Source organism: Lytechinus pictus, chromosome 9 (assembly GCF_037042905.1).
Source record: "Lytechinus pictus isolate F3 Inbred chromosome 9, Lp3.0, whole genome shotgun sequence".
NCBI lineage: Eukaryota > Metazoa > Echinodermata > Echinoidea > Temnopleuroida > Toxopneustidae > Lytechinus > Lytechinus pictus.
In genome coordinates this window covers 12076537-12091348 of record NC_087253.1, presented here as the reverse complement: position 1 = coordinate 12091348, position 14812 = coordinate 12076537, and the positions used below count along the sequence as shown (strand labels likewise).

Below are 14812 nucleotides of genomic sequence, written 5' to 3'. Positions count from 1 at the left end.
AACTTAATTATGATTTAATTCAATGACCCTTTTCATGTCAACTGCTTCAGCTTCAAAGAGTGTAATAGGCAGAATCTGTGCTCTTTAACATAAACCTTCATCTTGTCAGATTCTCTGTAACCTAGAATTGTTGAAATAGGTGGTGCTAGATTGCTAGTACATACAGAATACAAAGTGATTTCATTTATGACTTATAGAAAGTAATTGAAATTGTAACTGTATTTGACAAAAGTAATTGGTCATTGCAATAAAAAAAAAAGTGATTTAATTGAAAAATAATTGTAATTGAACATTTCTTCAATTAAGTAATTGTATTTAAAGAAAGAAATTGAGCCCAACCCTGGCAGCAAGAAAATTTTCGGCCAAACCTGCTTAATCTCAGGCTACTGTCAGGCCAAAGAAAATGAGATAATGAGTTTACAATAGGGCAGTTTTAAAATGGTATTACAGAATGTATTCTGGGCCTTATTCTCTTTCTACTTTTGGTAATTTATATGTGATTGATGTCTAATTCCCCATGAAAACAGACAATAATCCCCTTTTTTAAACATGAACAGTCCATCATTTAATTCTTTTGAAAGAAAACTGAAAACCTTTGTACTCGAAACATGTATACCTAATCGGTCTTTACTTGATGAAGGTGTGAAGGTTGTGTGAGATCATACCTCGCAAGAATTCAAGAAATTTTTGTTCGACCTTGGTTACTAACATATGTAAAATAGTCTCTGTTATTTGTTCTTTCAATGCCAGGATGGATGGAATAGATGCTTGAGTGACCTGGGGTCAAGGTTGAGGTCAATTCAGGGTGATCTTAGTGACAAGGACATTCTAGAATGGCACGATCATACGTCATCTACGCATCGCGGTGGTCTGGTCATGGCTGAACTCAAGAAGAGATTTCATATTGAACTTGGTACACAGGCTTGGTGCAAGTTTCATGAGATACTCGCAACAAGGTAGGAAAACTGCGTAGCCTATCTTTACTTTTGGTAAATCTCCCGAAAGTGCTTGTGACCATTCCAAATCATGACTGGACTATATGAATGTGCGTGCCCTAATACGGTTATGATGTGAGGAATGTAAAATAAAAATGTACTTTATTAGATGAATCTAGCAATTTTACAGTGCCCGATCAAAGTAAAAAAATCTGAATATTTTCGTCTTTTTTGTTTCAAACCCCTTCTCAAGTCCTGTCAAGCATGGAATGGCCGGAATATTTAATGATATGTAATCTTTTTCTGTAGCTTTCTTCTATCAAATATCTAAATCAAATTGCTAAATTTATAAATCTCGGCTGGGCCATTGTGATATATTTTGTGCTGATTTAATCAAGATAAAATACATTTTTGTATCTTGTCTCCAAAGTGCCTCATTCTGGTTCTTGAATAATAAGAAACATCCTTTGCTTTATATGCTTGTAGGCACCTAATCCCTGACTCAAACCTGAAATCGGGAACTCTTCATACGCTTCATATTTGTGAGGCCCCAGGAGCTTTCATCGCAAGCCTCAACCACTACATTAAAACTCACAAAGACAGGGGAATTACACAGTGGAAGTGGCTGGGAACGAGTCTAAACCCACACTATGAGATGAACACACCTGACAGCACCATAGTGGATGATAGACTCATCCTCCAGACTCCTGGATGCTGGTACTTTGGGGAGGATGATACGGGTGATGTGATGAGTGCCGCTAACTTGGCTGGGCTGGGAAGACTGGTACAGGACAAGATGAATGGAATTGTCCATATCGTAAGTAATGAGACTTATTGCGAGCCACCACCTAAAACCATAAGTCGCCAGGGAAGGTTCCCTGTAAATAGCCAGATAGTAATTTCTCTTGAAAAATAATGAAAATTAGCTTATCTGAAGCAGTAATTCTTATTTAACCCTAAACCTGGGCTATTTTTTTAGCTTTATATCAAAGACTCTATTCATTTATATATTCAGAAAATACGCAAATTGGGATTTCTTTTAAAATTTGATCATAGACTTTTCGTAAGGTGTCCATTGGTCTTTACACTTTTGGTCTTTTGTGAAACACTCCCCTGTTTTAATCTCTCTTTGGTAGGTGACAGCGGATGGCAGTGTGAACTGCTAGGATGATCCGGAGCATCAAGAACGAGGAGTATTCCCTCTCATATCCTGACAAGTCCTTACTGCTCTAAAAATCTTGGCTCCACATGGCCAATTTATAGATTTGTGAAAATGCCTACTCTTGCTTGGAATCGTCCATTGGGTTAACCAATTAGACAGACAGAATACATGTTTGTATGTTGTCTCCAAAATGCCTGTTTCATGTAATTAAATGATCAGTTCCAAACTTGTTTTAATCTCTCGTTCCAAGGTGGCAATCTATAAACTTTCTGTTCCCATTGTGAAATCTGCCCGTACTGGTAAAGGGCAGCAGTTCTAAATCAGTTGTAATCTAATACCTCCTCGGCAGGTGACAGCGGATGGAAGCGTGAACTGCCAAGACGATCCGGAGCATCAAGAACAACGAGTATTCCCTCTCATCTACTGCCAAGTCCTTACAGCACTACACATCTTAGCTCCACAAGGGACCTTACTCATCAAGATGTTCACCATGTATAACGCCAATACAGCTTGTCTTATGTACCTGCTTAACTGTGCTTTCAAGCAGGTACCATATTTTTTTTGGGGGGGGGGTTCTGATTGTATTGATTTTTCCATTCTCAGGATATTTCTACAGTGAATAAATTTCAATTTAAGTATAATCAAGCTATGTGGTAGAATGTAAAACACTTGTCAGATAGTGATTATGTAGTAATGAAGTACAATACAAATAAATTTTTTTTAATTGACTATTATCAAACTATTTGATAGAAAATAACAACAGTTGTCCAACGATAATTGTGTGGGTTTGAATTAAAAGTGTAAGATACACATGCAGTTATTGCATTATTTTAGTTCAGTAATAATATAGTTCCATCAAGACTTCAAAATTCTTCACCCTTTGATTTCTAAAGCATTTTGATTTTATATTCTCTGAAGGATTTTATTTTCTCTGTATTCCTTTCTTTATCAGGTTACCGTCGTAAAGCCAGTATGTAGTAAAGCTGGAAACTCTGAGGTGTACGTCCTGTGTAGATCATATATCGGCAGAGACAACTTGCAGCCACAGCTCCAAACACTGCTACAACATTTCGGTAAGAAAATAGAATATATGACCTGCCGCCCCTGAACCAACAATAAATCATTTGAAATGTATTCAGTTTGAAAAAAAATCATATATCCTAAACTTTAAGATGATTTGACTTATCAAACTTGATCAACAATAACCCTCACAAGAAACTCAGTAAGAGCTTTGAAGAATAAGGAGAAAAACCAGTTTCAAAGTTAGGGAGTTCACACGAGCATGAGATGTGCACACGGCGCAATCTCTGTGAATCTTCCAACCATACATGTATTCTTCGACTTCAAATTTTGACAGAAGATGAATTATTCTTTCAGATTCTTTCGAGTTTATACTGAATACTAAATCACTATTTTGGCTGTTTACAAAGAACCTTTCCTCGCAACTTTTTTTGGGTTTTGGAGTGGTGTGTCATATATACAGTGTATTGAAAAAGGGCAATTCCCGTAAAGTATTTATAAGATATTCAGAAATGATTGAATTGAACCTTTTATTCAAACCTGAATATGAAAGAGCAATTCTTAAGATTTTAAAAGGCACCATGTACCTCCACCTGAAAAAATGTGTGATTTAACTTTCCTTTGTGCAATGGTTTGTTCCACATTTTGAAATAACGGTAATGGGACGTTTGCTCAGGCGACAAACGCTCCTTCGCTAAATCCTCTGAAGATTTAGTGTGAAGGTAAGGATTGTGATCGTATAGGCGTTTCAGAATGGGGTGAGGATTAAGATTAAGATTAATGTTAGGTTTGATGTTTGGTTTAATGTTTGGATTTTTTGGACAAACAATTGTCACACAAATCTCATGGAACCCAAAGGACAATCGGTTACAATGATTAATTATCTGATCATCTGGCCAATAACCATGAGGGCCAACCCAAGCCTAAACTGTATAGCCTCAGTCACATGAGGGCCCCGTCTTACAGAGAGTTACAATTGATTAAATCAATCGTAACTCTATGGAAATCTATCAGTGTCATAATTTTTTCTACAGGAAATTTGCACAATATCCTTTGTAAACAAAGAGAAGCACAGTGAATTTTCAAGAAAACAATGAATGCATAAAAATACATCATAGTTAGAAAATATTTTGATCAAACATGCATAATAGATGTTGACGTCGCTGGTCATCCATATTGTGAATGATCGGATCAATCACAACTCTTTGTAAGACGGGACCCTGTTCCACCCCATTTCCGATCACTGCTAACAATGAACGTGGGGTCAAGGGGAGTAGCGCCCTCTGATTATCAGGGCTTATATAGTAAGCCTTGAATACCCCTTTAGCAAAGGAGGGTTCCTTGGATAAACAGGTAAAACCTTGCCCTCTACATGTATGTCTCATTTGCTTGCAGGCCCTAATGTTGGAAAGACTCCACTGTTCAGTCCTGCCCTTCTTCCCAGCTCCTTCGTTACTCAGCTCGAGAAATGCAGTGAGAAGTTCACCAACCATCAAATGGTGGCCATTGAAGAGAATCTGAAGCTGTATACCAACAAGGATCCGTCGCCACGGCAACACATCGACAGGGTGAGGAAGCAATGTGTCGAGGTTTTCATCAATAGATGTCGTCTACGGGTTGCTAGGAAACCGCAGAAGCTCATGCCAAATTATGGAACGAAGGTAAGATCATCAAATTTTGAAATCATCGTTGCTTCATAATGCCTTTCTCTCACATGCTTATTCAATGCTGCTTTAATTTTTATTTTTGGGTTTGAAGGCATGCTATTATGACAATTTGGCCATCACAACTGCCATGGATCCTTGATTTTTATTGGCGACATAGCACTTTTCCATGGTAGGTACTACATGTATAATGACAAAGTTTGCAAGGACACCTGGGGGCCATTTCATAAAGCTGTTGGTAAGTTAAGAGTGACTTTAATACCGACTGGTGATCCGTTCTTGTGGTAAATGATATTCAATATCAAGTGTAGTTTCTGAGTATCTGCTTGTTCACTCTCTTTCTCTTTTTCTCTGGTCAGACTTGTTCAATGTTTTCCAGGAACATGCGTCATCGCCTCCATGGTAGCTTGGAAGAAAGAGAAGAGCTAGGTCATCGTTCATGGAAGGAGCAGCTGCTTGCAATCCTCAGGAGTCTCCACGAACAAGGATCTAAGTCTGATCTAGGTGAAGATAGACAGAATAGGTTCTCTCTTATTATCATATGCATTGTTGGTCTGATATATGACGGAGACCAGGATGATAATCCCTGAGACAGTCTTGAGATGTGACAATTACTGAGACCTTGAACCTTGAAGAAGTTCTCTCCCTAAATGCATAGATGCTGTCCTGCAGAGGGTTGTGCTGTGCCAGGTGCTACTCGGGGAAAAAAAAATACATGTGGCTAATTGGCCCCTAAAACACCCCAAAGATTCCTGGAAAACTAAAAAAAGAAACCCTGATATTCGCATAGGGTCCAGTGTGAAATTTTACATTGTAGCAAAGTAAGGCTGATGAGCTAAGAAAGTAGCCGCGGAAAGAAGTTAATTTTTCGGCTGGTGCTCCGTGTGATGTCCTTTGACTAGACCCATGCAAGACCGAAACAGAGACAAAAATCACCAAATCAGAGACAGAGGTTATAGAATTTTAGAAGTTAGGTGTGGAATGTATTTCTAATCTGGCCTTACAGATGCATATAAAGTATTGACTGTGTGCTGTCTAGAATCAATCTAGTTTTACTTTAAATTTCAGAAATGGCTCACATCCCAATCTATGTTTACACTAATGTTATCAAAATATAAGTTATTTTAGATGTTGTTTTTTCTTCATCCTAATGAATAAAAAAAGGAAAGGTTGTATTGCTATCATTTGTTTTCTTTTAGGGGGATCACGTCCAAAGAGAAAGCGCAGTTCGATCTCCGTTTCTGACCATCAAGATTCAAGAGAAGTTGAACGATGTGGCACCCATCAGACAAGCCAGACAGAAGCAATACCACGAGGTGCCAGAGATGGCCATTTTGAATCAGAGAGAGAATTAGGATCAGGACTTCCCATACAGACCACTGGTCAAGAAATGGAAGCCGTTGATGACCAACAGAGCTCTGCCGATTGGTGCCACGGTGACGGCAGCTATTCTGGAATCAGCACAAGTGCAATACATCATATAGACATGTGTGAAAATGAACAAGGGGTGACAGAATCGGTCCAGGCTCTATCTGTGCAAACGAGCATAAATGTGACAGGGACTGATGGAAGCCATTCTGGTGTCAGCAGAAGTGCAGTAGATCATATGGACATGTGTGAAAATGAACAAGGGCTGACGGAATCGGTCCAAACTCCATCTACGCAAGCAAGGGTTAATTTGGGAGGGATTGTTGGTCATGTTGCAGCAATGGAGGTAGGAACTGAGGGAACATCGGGCAATAGTTCTTCTGTCGAACTCTCTCACCTCGAACAATCCCATAGTGCTTCAGTCAGTCAACTCAATGTCTTTCAAACAGAACAAGATAGACTCTTGAAGAGTGAACAAAGTGTAGACCTAAACCCCCCCATCTCTACAAGACACCCTGCAGCTGGAGACTGTTACCATGACAACTCGCTAAAATTATCAGAACCCAATGGATGTGTTATCTGGATCGGACAGTATGACGGTACCAATGATAAAAACTGTAGTATTTCGTCAAGTCAAGGTGATGACTGCTATCATGCCGACTCACCAGAACTTAACCAATGGGATGGAGATTGTGAGGATGGAGGCAAGAAAGCGATTCAGCAGAATGGAGCACTTGGAGGTCAAAGGTCAACTATGACTGAGTCTCATAATGGCACTGCATCTGAATTATTTACAGTACAAATTCCATGGGTGAGTATCCATTATCTCTATCTCAAAGTGCATCCACTCTCCATCTCAAATAAATTCCAGAAAGGTTCACTTGCAGTTTGATAATGAACGATTTTGCAAAGCGCATACAGGTTCTTGGATATCTTTAAGACATGTTATCTGCAAATTTAGCCTTAAGTCCTTTTCCAGGAGAGGTATAATTATAATAATATAGATTGTTTTGCCTTGTTACAGTTTTACAGATATGGATATATATATGCACTTGTCAAAATGAGCAAAACTGATTTTTTTATTTTTTTTATTTGCCAATTTGCTATTTTGTTAATTGCTCTTATTATGTCGCCAATTATGAGAGCATAATGATTACCTCCTGTTAAACATTAAGGAATGGAATCTAATACTGCGCTAGAATTTTTTTTCCATTTATAAATTCTTTTACTATTTATACCCTATATGTTATTGCCAGCATATTCAAGAGAAACTGCAAAAATGGTTCCTAAAGGAGACACTTGACCAGTATGTGGAACAAATCTTATCTTGTATATTTGACCCCAAAATGTTTTACTCCAACACTGCCACTTCAATATAATTTTCTTACTATTTCCGTAATAGTTCAATGAAACTTGTATGTAACGTTTCCTGCAGATTGCATCAGGAAAATATGATCTAGATAGTCAAGGGTTGTGGAAAATAGTTACGGGTCACCCATTGAGGGCAGTGTTCATGTCACCATTCTGTCAGATGCAATTGCTGAATAATTGGAGTAGTGTCAGGACCAAAGCTAAGGTTGGTTGATATTTTTTTCAAATCTTCTTTTCAATGGTTTTTCATCAATCACATTTTATTACATGTGTTTAGGTCAAAGTCTAGGGAATTAATTTAAAACATTTATTCATCAAGCATAATTGTTAATACAGGCATACCCCTCCCCCATCTACATTGTAGCTTTATGGTTTTTTTGTTACACCAAACCTATATATCGTGTTATGGGGTTAGCTAATTCTCGCTACCCCAAATAGGAACAAAAATCTTCAACCACAAAATGGATAAAAATCCGTTTCGGAACTTTAAAAAATCTTAACTGACAGAGGAATACCGTGCAATGGAAAGCGTCGGGCAGAATTAGTGACTTTAGCAGAGAAGGCCGTTAAACTGTATCGTGAAAGAGAGGGTTGTGATCACAAACTTTCCGAGCGAAAGCGACGTTGTGTTGTGCATGACGGCACTGTTGATCTGAATGGCAAAACAGTGCATTGGACTTCCGAACAGGAAGTTGTAATACCGAAAAGCTATCCCATAATGCAATGCGCGTTACAGGGATTTTCCCGGATCTCGGCGAAATCGCTATTTGGGGTAGCGAGAATTACACGGCTTGTTCTTTTCTTGCTATCCCTTACATGTTAATCCAATGTGTACTTTATTGTGGTGTGTGTGTGTGTGTTTTTTTTTTTTTTTGGTGTACATGAATTTGCCTCTTTGTATACATACATGTATGCTTGTATTTTATGATTGTTTATGAGCAAATATTGGAATATTTATTTACTTATTTAATAATTAATTAATTTATTTGTTTATTTATCAATCTATTTTTTTATTTATTCATTCATCCATTCATTCATTCATTTATTTATTCATTCATTCATTCATTCATTCATTCATTTACTTGTTACATGTTAATCCAATGTATACTTTATTGTGGTGTGTGTGTATTTTTTTGGGGGGGTGTACATGAATTTGCCTCTTTGTATACATACATGTATGCTTGTATTTTATGAATTTTTTTGAGCAAATATTGGAAACTGAAACCATCAAGACTTGAACCCAGCCTATTATCCTGCTCTCATTCACAGATTTTTCAACATTCTGCTACTACTACTACACCTGAGGTCAAAGGTCATCATCAGTGTGACCTTTCACCTCAGGTCTTAGAGGTCATTGAGAGGTTCATCTCCAAGAGAGCTACATCAAGTTCAGATCAAGAGGCCTGGTTCTGCTCAGGAATGGAAGGAGAGGAGATGGAGTTACTTTGCAGGCTTGCTGCCACCCACAACGCTGTCATTGTAAATACTTTATTTAGAATTTATTTAGAATTTCTAAAGCACCTTTTTTTTTAGCCATTGAAGTAAACCCAGTGTTGCCAAACAATTGAAATATACATGTAAAAGTACAGATGCAGGTACAGTACCATGAATGAGTCAACCTTCCATATGTCAAATTTCCACTCAAGTTGTTGCGTTTTTTTCTGACCGCAATATGCAAAACATGTTAGGGCTGAGTCACTATAATTTTTTTCTTACTGGTGACCAGAGGTGATTTTTCAACAGATCTGTAAAATAAAGAATTATGCATACATTGTAGGAAATTCAGTGTCCCCAAGACTGTGAGTAACAATCATTTAGAAATTTTCCTATCTAGATATATGTATGTCAAAACATTCACTTGACATTAAATTTCAATCCGTTAATCAACCCAGTATGTTGATCTATGGTTGTTGAAGTAAGAATACCGAGCAGGATTTCTCAATTATCTTGCCTGAATTTGATATATAATCCAGTTGTGTTGGCATAGCCATTTTTTCATTCTGTCTGTTTGCAACTCTTATCTTATACTCCTTTTGTAAATCAAATATCTTTGGTAGATTCCTGTGGTCCCGGTGAATTAGTCAATGTTTATCTTGTACGTATATTTATTAATCTTACTATAAAACTGCTGATATGTTCTCAGGGTAGCCACAGTGACCATGAACCTAAACAATGGAAACTAGAAGATCTCCAGCACTTGCTTGAAAGGTGAGAAATCTACATCTATTTCATGCATACATTGTTTTTGTATTCCCACACTTTGCATTCTCAATTTATATGAGACAAGCTGAAAGGAGTAGAAAGATTGCAAGACCTTTTCCCATCATGCTTTGCTTAAAAGTACATTACATGGGATTACGCTCCTTGTCATATTCTCATTTTATATCAGAGGAGCGTTCCATGATCGGACTTATCAGATGTTTTATCAGACAGTTACCATAGGAATTGTGCTTCTCAGCCAATCAAAATTGAGGAAAGTTGGCAGATCAGACTACTTGTCAGACAAAAATTTTGATGAAAATGCTTCGCAGACAGTAGAAGCAAGACCTCTTTCTTGACATATTCCCATCATGCATTACTTAAAATATAAATGTTCATCCTCTTTATATTTTCCTTTTTATATTAGGGAGGCTGAAAGGAGATTCAAGTCCTTTTTCTTCAAGCTTCTCCCATCATGCATTGCCAATGTGATGGAACCTACATCTGCTGAAACCGAAATAAAGAAGCCGTTTCTCTCTGCTTGTCTTCTCGCCATGAAGGTAAGATAATTTTGTATCACTGGTGATGTCAGCCATTTTGTAGTGGGTAGAAAAATTAATTATGGTGTATGTATCATCTTATTTGTGCTTGAAATTTGGGCATCATTGCCCTCTTTTGCCAACTTTAATTAATCTTCTTACTTCTCCTAAAACATGTTTCAACCAATTGTAGAATTAATTTTATGTTCCCTTTTGTGAAAAGTTGGTGTCCTTGGTTTTATGAAAACTTGGCATAAAGTATAAATGCCAATATTAAAATGTTTGTTGGTCCAATATTTATTTATTTACTTATTTACTATTTAATTAATTTATTATATTTGTTTTTTTATCAATCTATTTATTTATTTATTCATTCATCCATTCATTCATTCATTCATTTACTTATTTACTTATTTATCCTTTTTTTTTTTTGGGGGGGGGGGGGTTCGATGTTCCACATCTCCTTTCTAGATTCTCTGACTGAGCTTTTACCTTTGCATCTACCAGCTTTTCTTATTCTACCATTGTCTTATGCAGGAATTACTAACAGGTGGATCCCTCCACATATGGGTCCCAGGTCTCCTCACAAGGTTCTCCGCCTGCATCATCTATGCTGTATCACAGACCTTTGATTGTTTGACCCTAGTTAGGGGTCATCGGTCAACCGAGTTCAAACCACCTCAAGTTCTTATCATCTGTACTGGGTTTCATCACAATCCTCAGATTGAAAAGGTTTGTTTACTTTTAAAATTGAATTTATGTGATGATGATGATCGGTTCCTGTAAAGCGCCGGTATCCGCCTCAGCTGGGCGCTCATGGCACTTGCTCAAAAATAGGAAATATCTCACAAATTTCAATGTCTTCAAACAGTGCTTAGGATCATCATTCAGTTCAAGTACTGTCGTAGTAATGCTACAATTTAGTTATTCTTGCGATAATGTTGGAGTGGGGAACACAAAGGTCTTCAGGTAAGACTCAATGGTTGATTGGGTCTCTGCTCTCCTGATAAATTGGGGAAGGCTATTCAACAGCTTTGGTCCACAGATATAGAAGGCTCTGTCACCCCAGGTTGTGTGGCTGAGAGATTCAGTCAGCGATGCTTGATCTGCTGATCTGAGACTGCGTGTTGGTCTATGCTGAGATAAGAGCTATGATATGTAGGGTGGAGATTTATTGTTAAACGCTTTAAATACAAGTACCCCAAGGGTCCATTATTTGTAAGGCAATTTGCTAAAAGCCAGAGCTGGCACAGTGTCTTTCCTGTGTAAATCCCACAAGTGGCTTTTGAATATCAATTCTCACATTCCATCATGCAAATCAATGGGAATGTTGGAATGCCGTTATGAAAAGATGCATAGTGCCTGTAATAATAATAAAATAGGATTTGTATAGCGCACGTATCCACCTTGCTAGGTGCTCAAGGCGCTCCTATATTACCCCGGCCAAGCTCGTCTACCGATTCCGGTGTGCACAGCTTTTTGAGGGATTACTTCCTGCTGGTACCCATTTACCTCAACTGGGTTGAGTGCAGCACAATGTGGATAAATTTATTGCTGAAGGAAAACATGCCATGGCTTGGAATCGAACCCACGTCCTTCAGATTGAAAGACGAGAATCTTAACCACTAGACCACAACGCCCCCTTAATAGTAGAATTCCTGCTAAACGATAGAAAATGGAATTTTGACAAGTTGGAAATTATTTTTCAGAGCGGATTCTGTTAACATCATTTGATATATAAGGGTTTCATTTTCACGAATTTTGTGAAAATTGCTTTAAAATAAGTGAGTTAGACAGCATACAAAAACATTAGCATGCTTTTCAAGCAGTGCCTAATTGACCAATAGCAAAGCATAGATATCTATAACATGCTGTGCAGTTATGGATATTTATGTACATGAAGTTAAGGAGAGAAAAGTTGATTGGATATTCAGAAAATTTGCTAGATCTACATGTACACTGTATATCAGCCCCGGAAAAAGATCTACTAAAATTAAACAAACAAAAGACAGTAGGGAAAATTGAAAATTTAGAACTGGAAAGCAACATGCCAAGGCTGAAAATAGGAAACTAATCGAGAAATATTAATTATTGTCTGTATCACTTTTCTTACAGAATTTTCAGAGGGTGTATGAGAGAATGAAGGAACTGCATGCAGAAGGCAGACATGATGTCTTACAATTCATTCCAATGCTCAGCCTATTCAGTAAGTTCTATTATTCATGTGAATAGCATTTTGCTTCAACTTTATTGTTGTCACCTTTGTCATTTTCAAAGTGAAGTCTACCCTGACATCAATTTGGTTTTCAATGAAAAATCTGTTTAGATCGCTGCTCGAAATTATAATGCCCATTACGAATTTGATGAAATGACACATGTATTTTTGTATGTTTTTCTAGTTGTGTTGAAATTTTCAAGCTCATTTCATTTTTAAATATCTTTGTTTCTATTTTCATTCGCTTGTAGGTCCAGACTTCGACAAGGCCATGACAAGTTTCACTGAAAGCGTGTTATGTGATGACCTGCTGCATATTGTGGAAGCCGAGCTTGCCTTGCTTGATCAGGAGGTCAAAGGTCAATGTGAAGATATGTCTTCCGGGATGGTATAACTACCATCCTTCATTTCATTAGTTATGTTCACACGATGTCGCTAATACACTTAAGATTGATTTAAAGATCTAAACTTGTAGTTTAGCCCTGTGTAGAAACACTCCAAAGTTAAAACATGTCCTTCATTTATCATCAGTTTGGTTCACATGATGTCGCTAAATTTAAGATTAATTCGAAGATCTAAACTTTGATGATAAGCTTGTAGTTTAGCCTTGTGTAGAAACACTCCTTAGTTAAAAATGTCCTTCATTAATCATTAGTTATGTTCACACGATGTCGCTAAACTTAAGATCGATTGAAAGATCTAAACTTTGATTATTACATGTACCTTGTAGTTTGGCCCTGTGTAGACACAAAGTTAGAAATGTTTGAGTTTTGGTTGAAGATTAAAACTACAATATTTCTCATGGTTTACACTCTCTCCATGACCGAGGTGGGGGGCACTCAAAGTTCTGAAAAACACTGTACCGAACAAACTCAAAATTTAGTTTCCTGGTACTACTGGGATCCTAGCGTCACTTCTGGTTCTGTTATTTAGCTATCGGGTGGGACTCTCTCTTCTCAGTATGAAAGTTCATATGGTGTTATATTTATGGGTATAGAGTGATACATGTACCTGCCTTCACAGATTAATTATAGGGGACCATCTGCTTTTTATAATCAGGTGGGCCAATATTAACCAGAATCAGAAGAAAGAATATTCTATCCTTTGTTCAGGGGGGGGGGGGACATCTATTGATGTATCCCCCCCAAAAGAAATTCCTCTGAATTAAAGGTTTTGTGGGTCAGCACTCACTTCTGTTTGCAAGGCATTCATCTCCATTTGCCACTCTCCACCCAGGTAGGAAGTAATTCTTTAAGCGCTCGAGCATCCGATCAGGGTAGCCGTGCTAAAGCCCGGGTAATAGTATGCGTTGCTTAGGAACATTGTATCAAGCACTTTATGAATGTATATAATTATTATTACTATTATATTAATACGTAGAATTGAAACCCTAAACCTAATTAACTACATGAAGTCTGACCTTCATGTAGATCTCCAGGAAAATCCAATGGTCGCTTATAATATTGGTTGACTCTGATGGCTCCGTTGCAGAGTGCTCAGTTGTTGTGTCTATGATTGTCTCAGGCAGCTATCTTGCTCGATCTGACGGGGTATGCTATATTCAGCGACCGGCATTTGGCTGTCAAGCTTCAGAGATCCATACATATACACTCATTCGCTCTGTGAACTATCTTTTTATACACAGCCTTTAATACTATTACATCTCTATCAAGCTCTAGTGAGCAAGGCATGATACAATAGACCTCTAATATAATGTACTCACCTGCCCAAATGATGCAGAAGAGCTAAAGGCTATAATAGAAGGGAATGTGCATTGTTTACATAACATTACTTGGAGTCAAGGGAGAGATGTGTTCGCATGATAGACTTTAGTGCCTGTCACTACAATTGTCCTAATAATTTGCATCACTCTCCGCAGAGTCAAAAGAATTGCAAGCTGTTCTTGAATGTTCCATAAAAATATAAATGATAGCTCTTTTCTGGTTACTTTCAAAGTCTCATCTTTGTACAGAGTCATAAAATACCCCATGTAGTTTATATAAGAATGAAGAGTTTCCAGATATGCCATACCGTCACCTGCAAGTACCTCTAATCTGCCTTCTTTGCGTCGAGAAAGCATTCCTGTCACTTATCTGATAAATCCATGCAGGCTATCAACAAAATTAACCAAGTCTCCCTGCAAAACGTGTTTCCCAAAGGGCATTAAAGAAGACTGAAGGCAAAGACAAAGTATCACAATGGTCCTGCTTGCGATCCTCACACTTATGCCTCCCATTTTCTCGTCACAGTATCATATCTTTTGTCCAATATCAGGTGTCTCTATCTAGAGCTCTCTGGAGAATACCAACAATAGCATTAGCTCAAACCTTGAGATTTTC

General features: G+C 37.8%; 1 protein-coding gene across 1 annotated transcript in view; it reads left to right on the top strand.

The window, feature by feature from the left end:
- Window positions 1–14812, top strand: part of LOC129267757 (uncharacterized) — an 18419-nt gene extending 3607 nt beyond the window's left edge. The window contains exons 3-16 of the mRNA XM_064104703.1: window positions 751–956; window positions 1422–1752; window positions 2447–2644; window positions 3050–3170; window positions 4513–4778; window positions 5141–5285; window positions 5981–6960; window positions 7585–7725; window positions 8790–8999; window positions 9664–9728; window positions 10147–10279; window positions 10796–10990; window positions 12374–12464; window positions 12725–14812. Of these exons, the coding sequence (XP_063960773.1) occupies window positions 751–956; window positions 1422–1752; window positions 2447–2644; window positions 3050–3170; window positions 4513–4778; window positions 5141–5285; window positions 5981–6960; window positions 7585–7725; window positions 8790–8999; window positions 9664–9728; window positions 10147–10279; window positions 10796–10990; window positions 12374–12464; window positions 12725–12867 (3225 nt within the window). The 3' untranslated portion in view covers window positions 12868–14812. The remainder of the gene's footprint in view (window positions 1–750; window positions 957–1421; window positions 1753–2446; window positions 2645–3049; window positions 3171–4512; window positions 4779–5140; window positions 5286–5980; window positions 6961–7584; window positions 7726–8789; window positions 9000–9663; window positions 9729–10146; window positions 10280–10795; window positions 10991–12373; window positions 12465–12724) is intronic.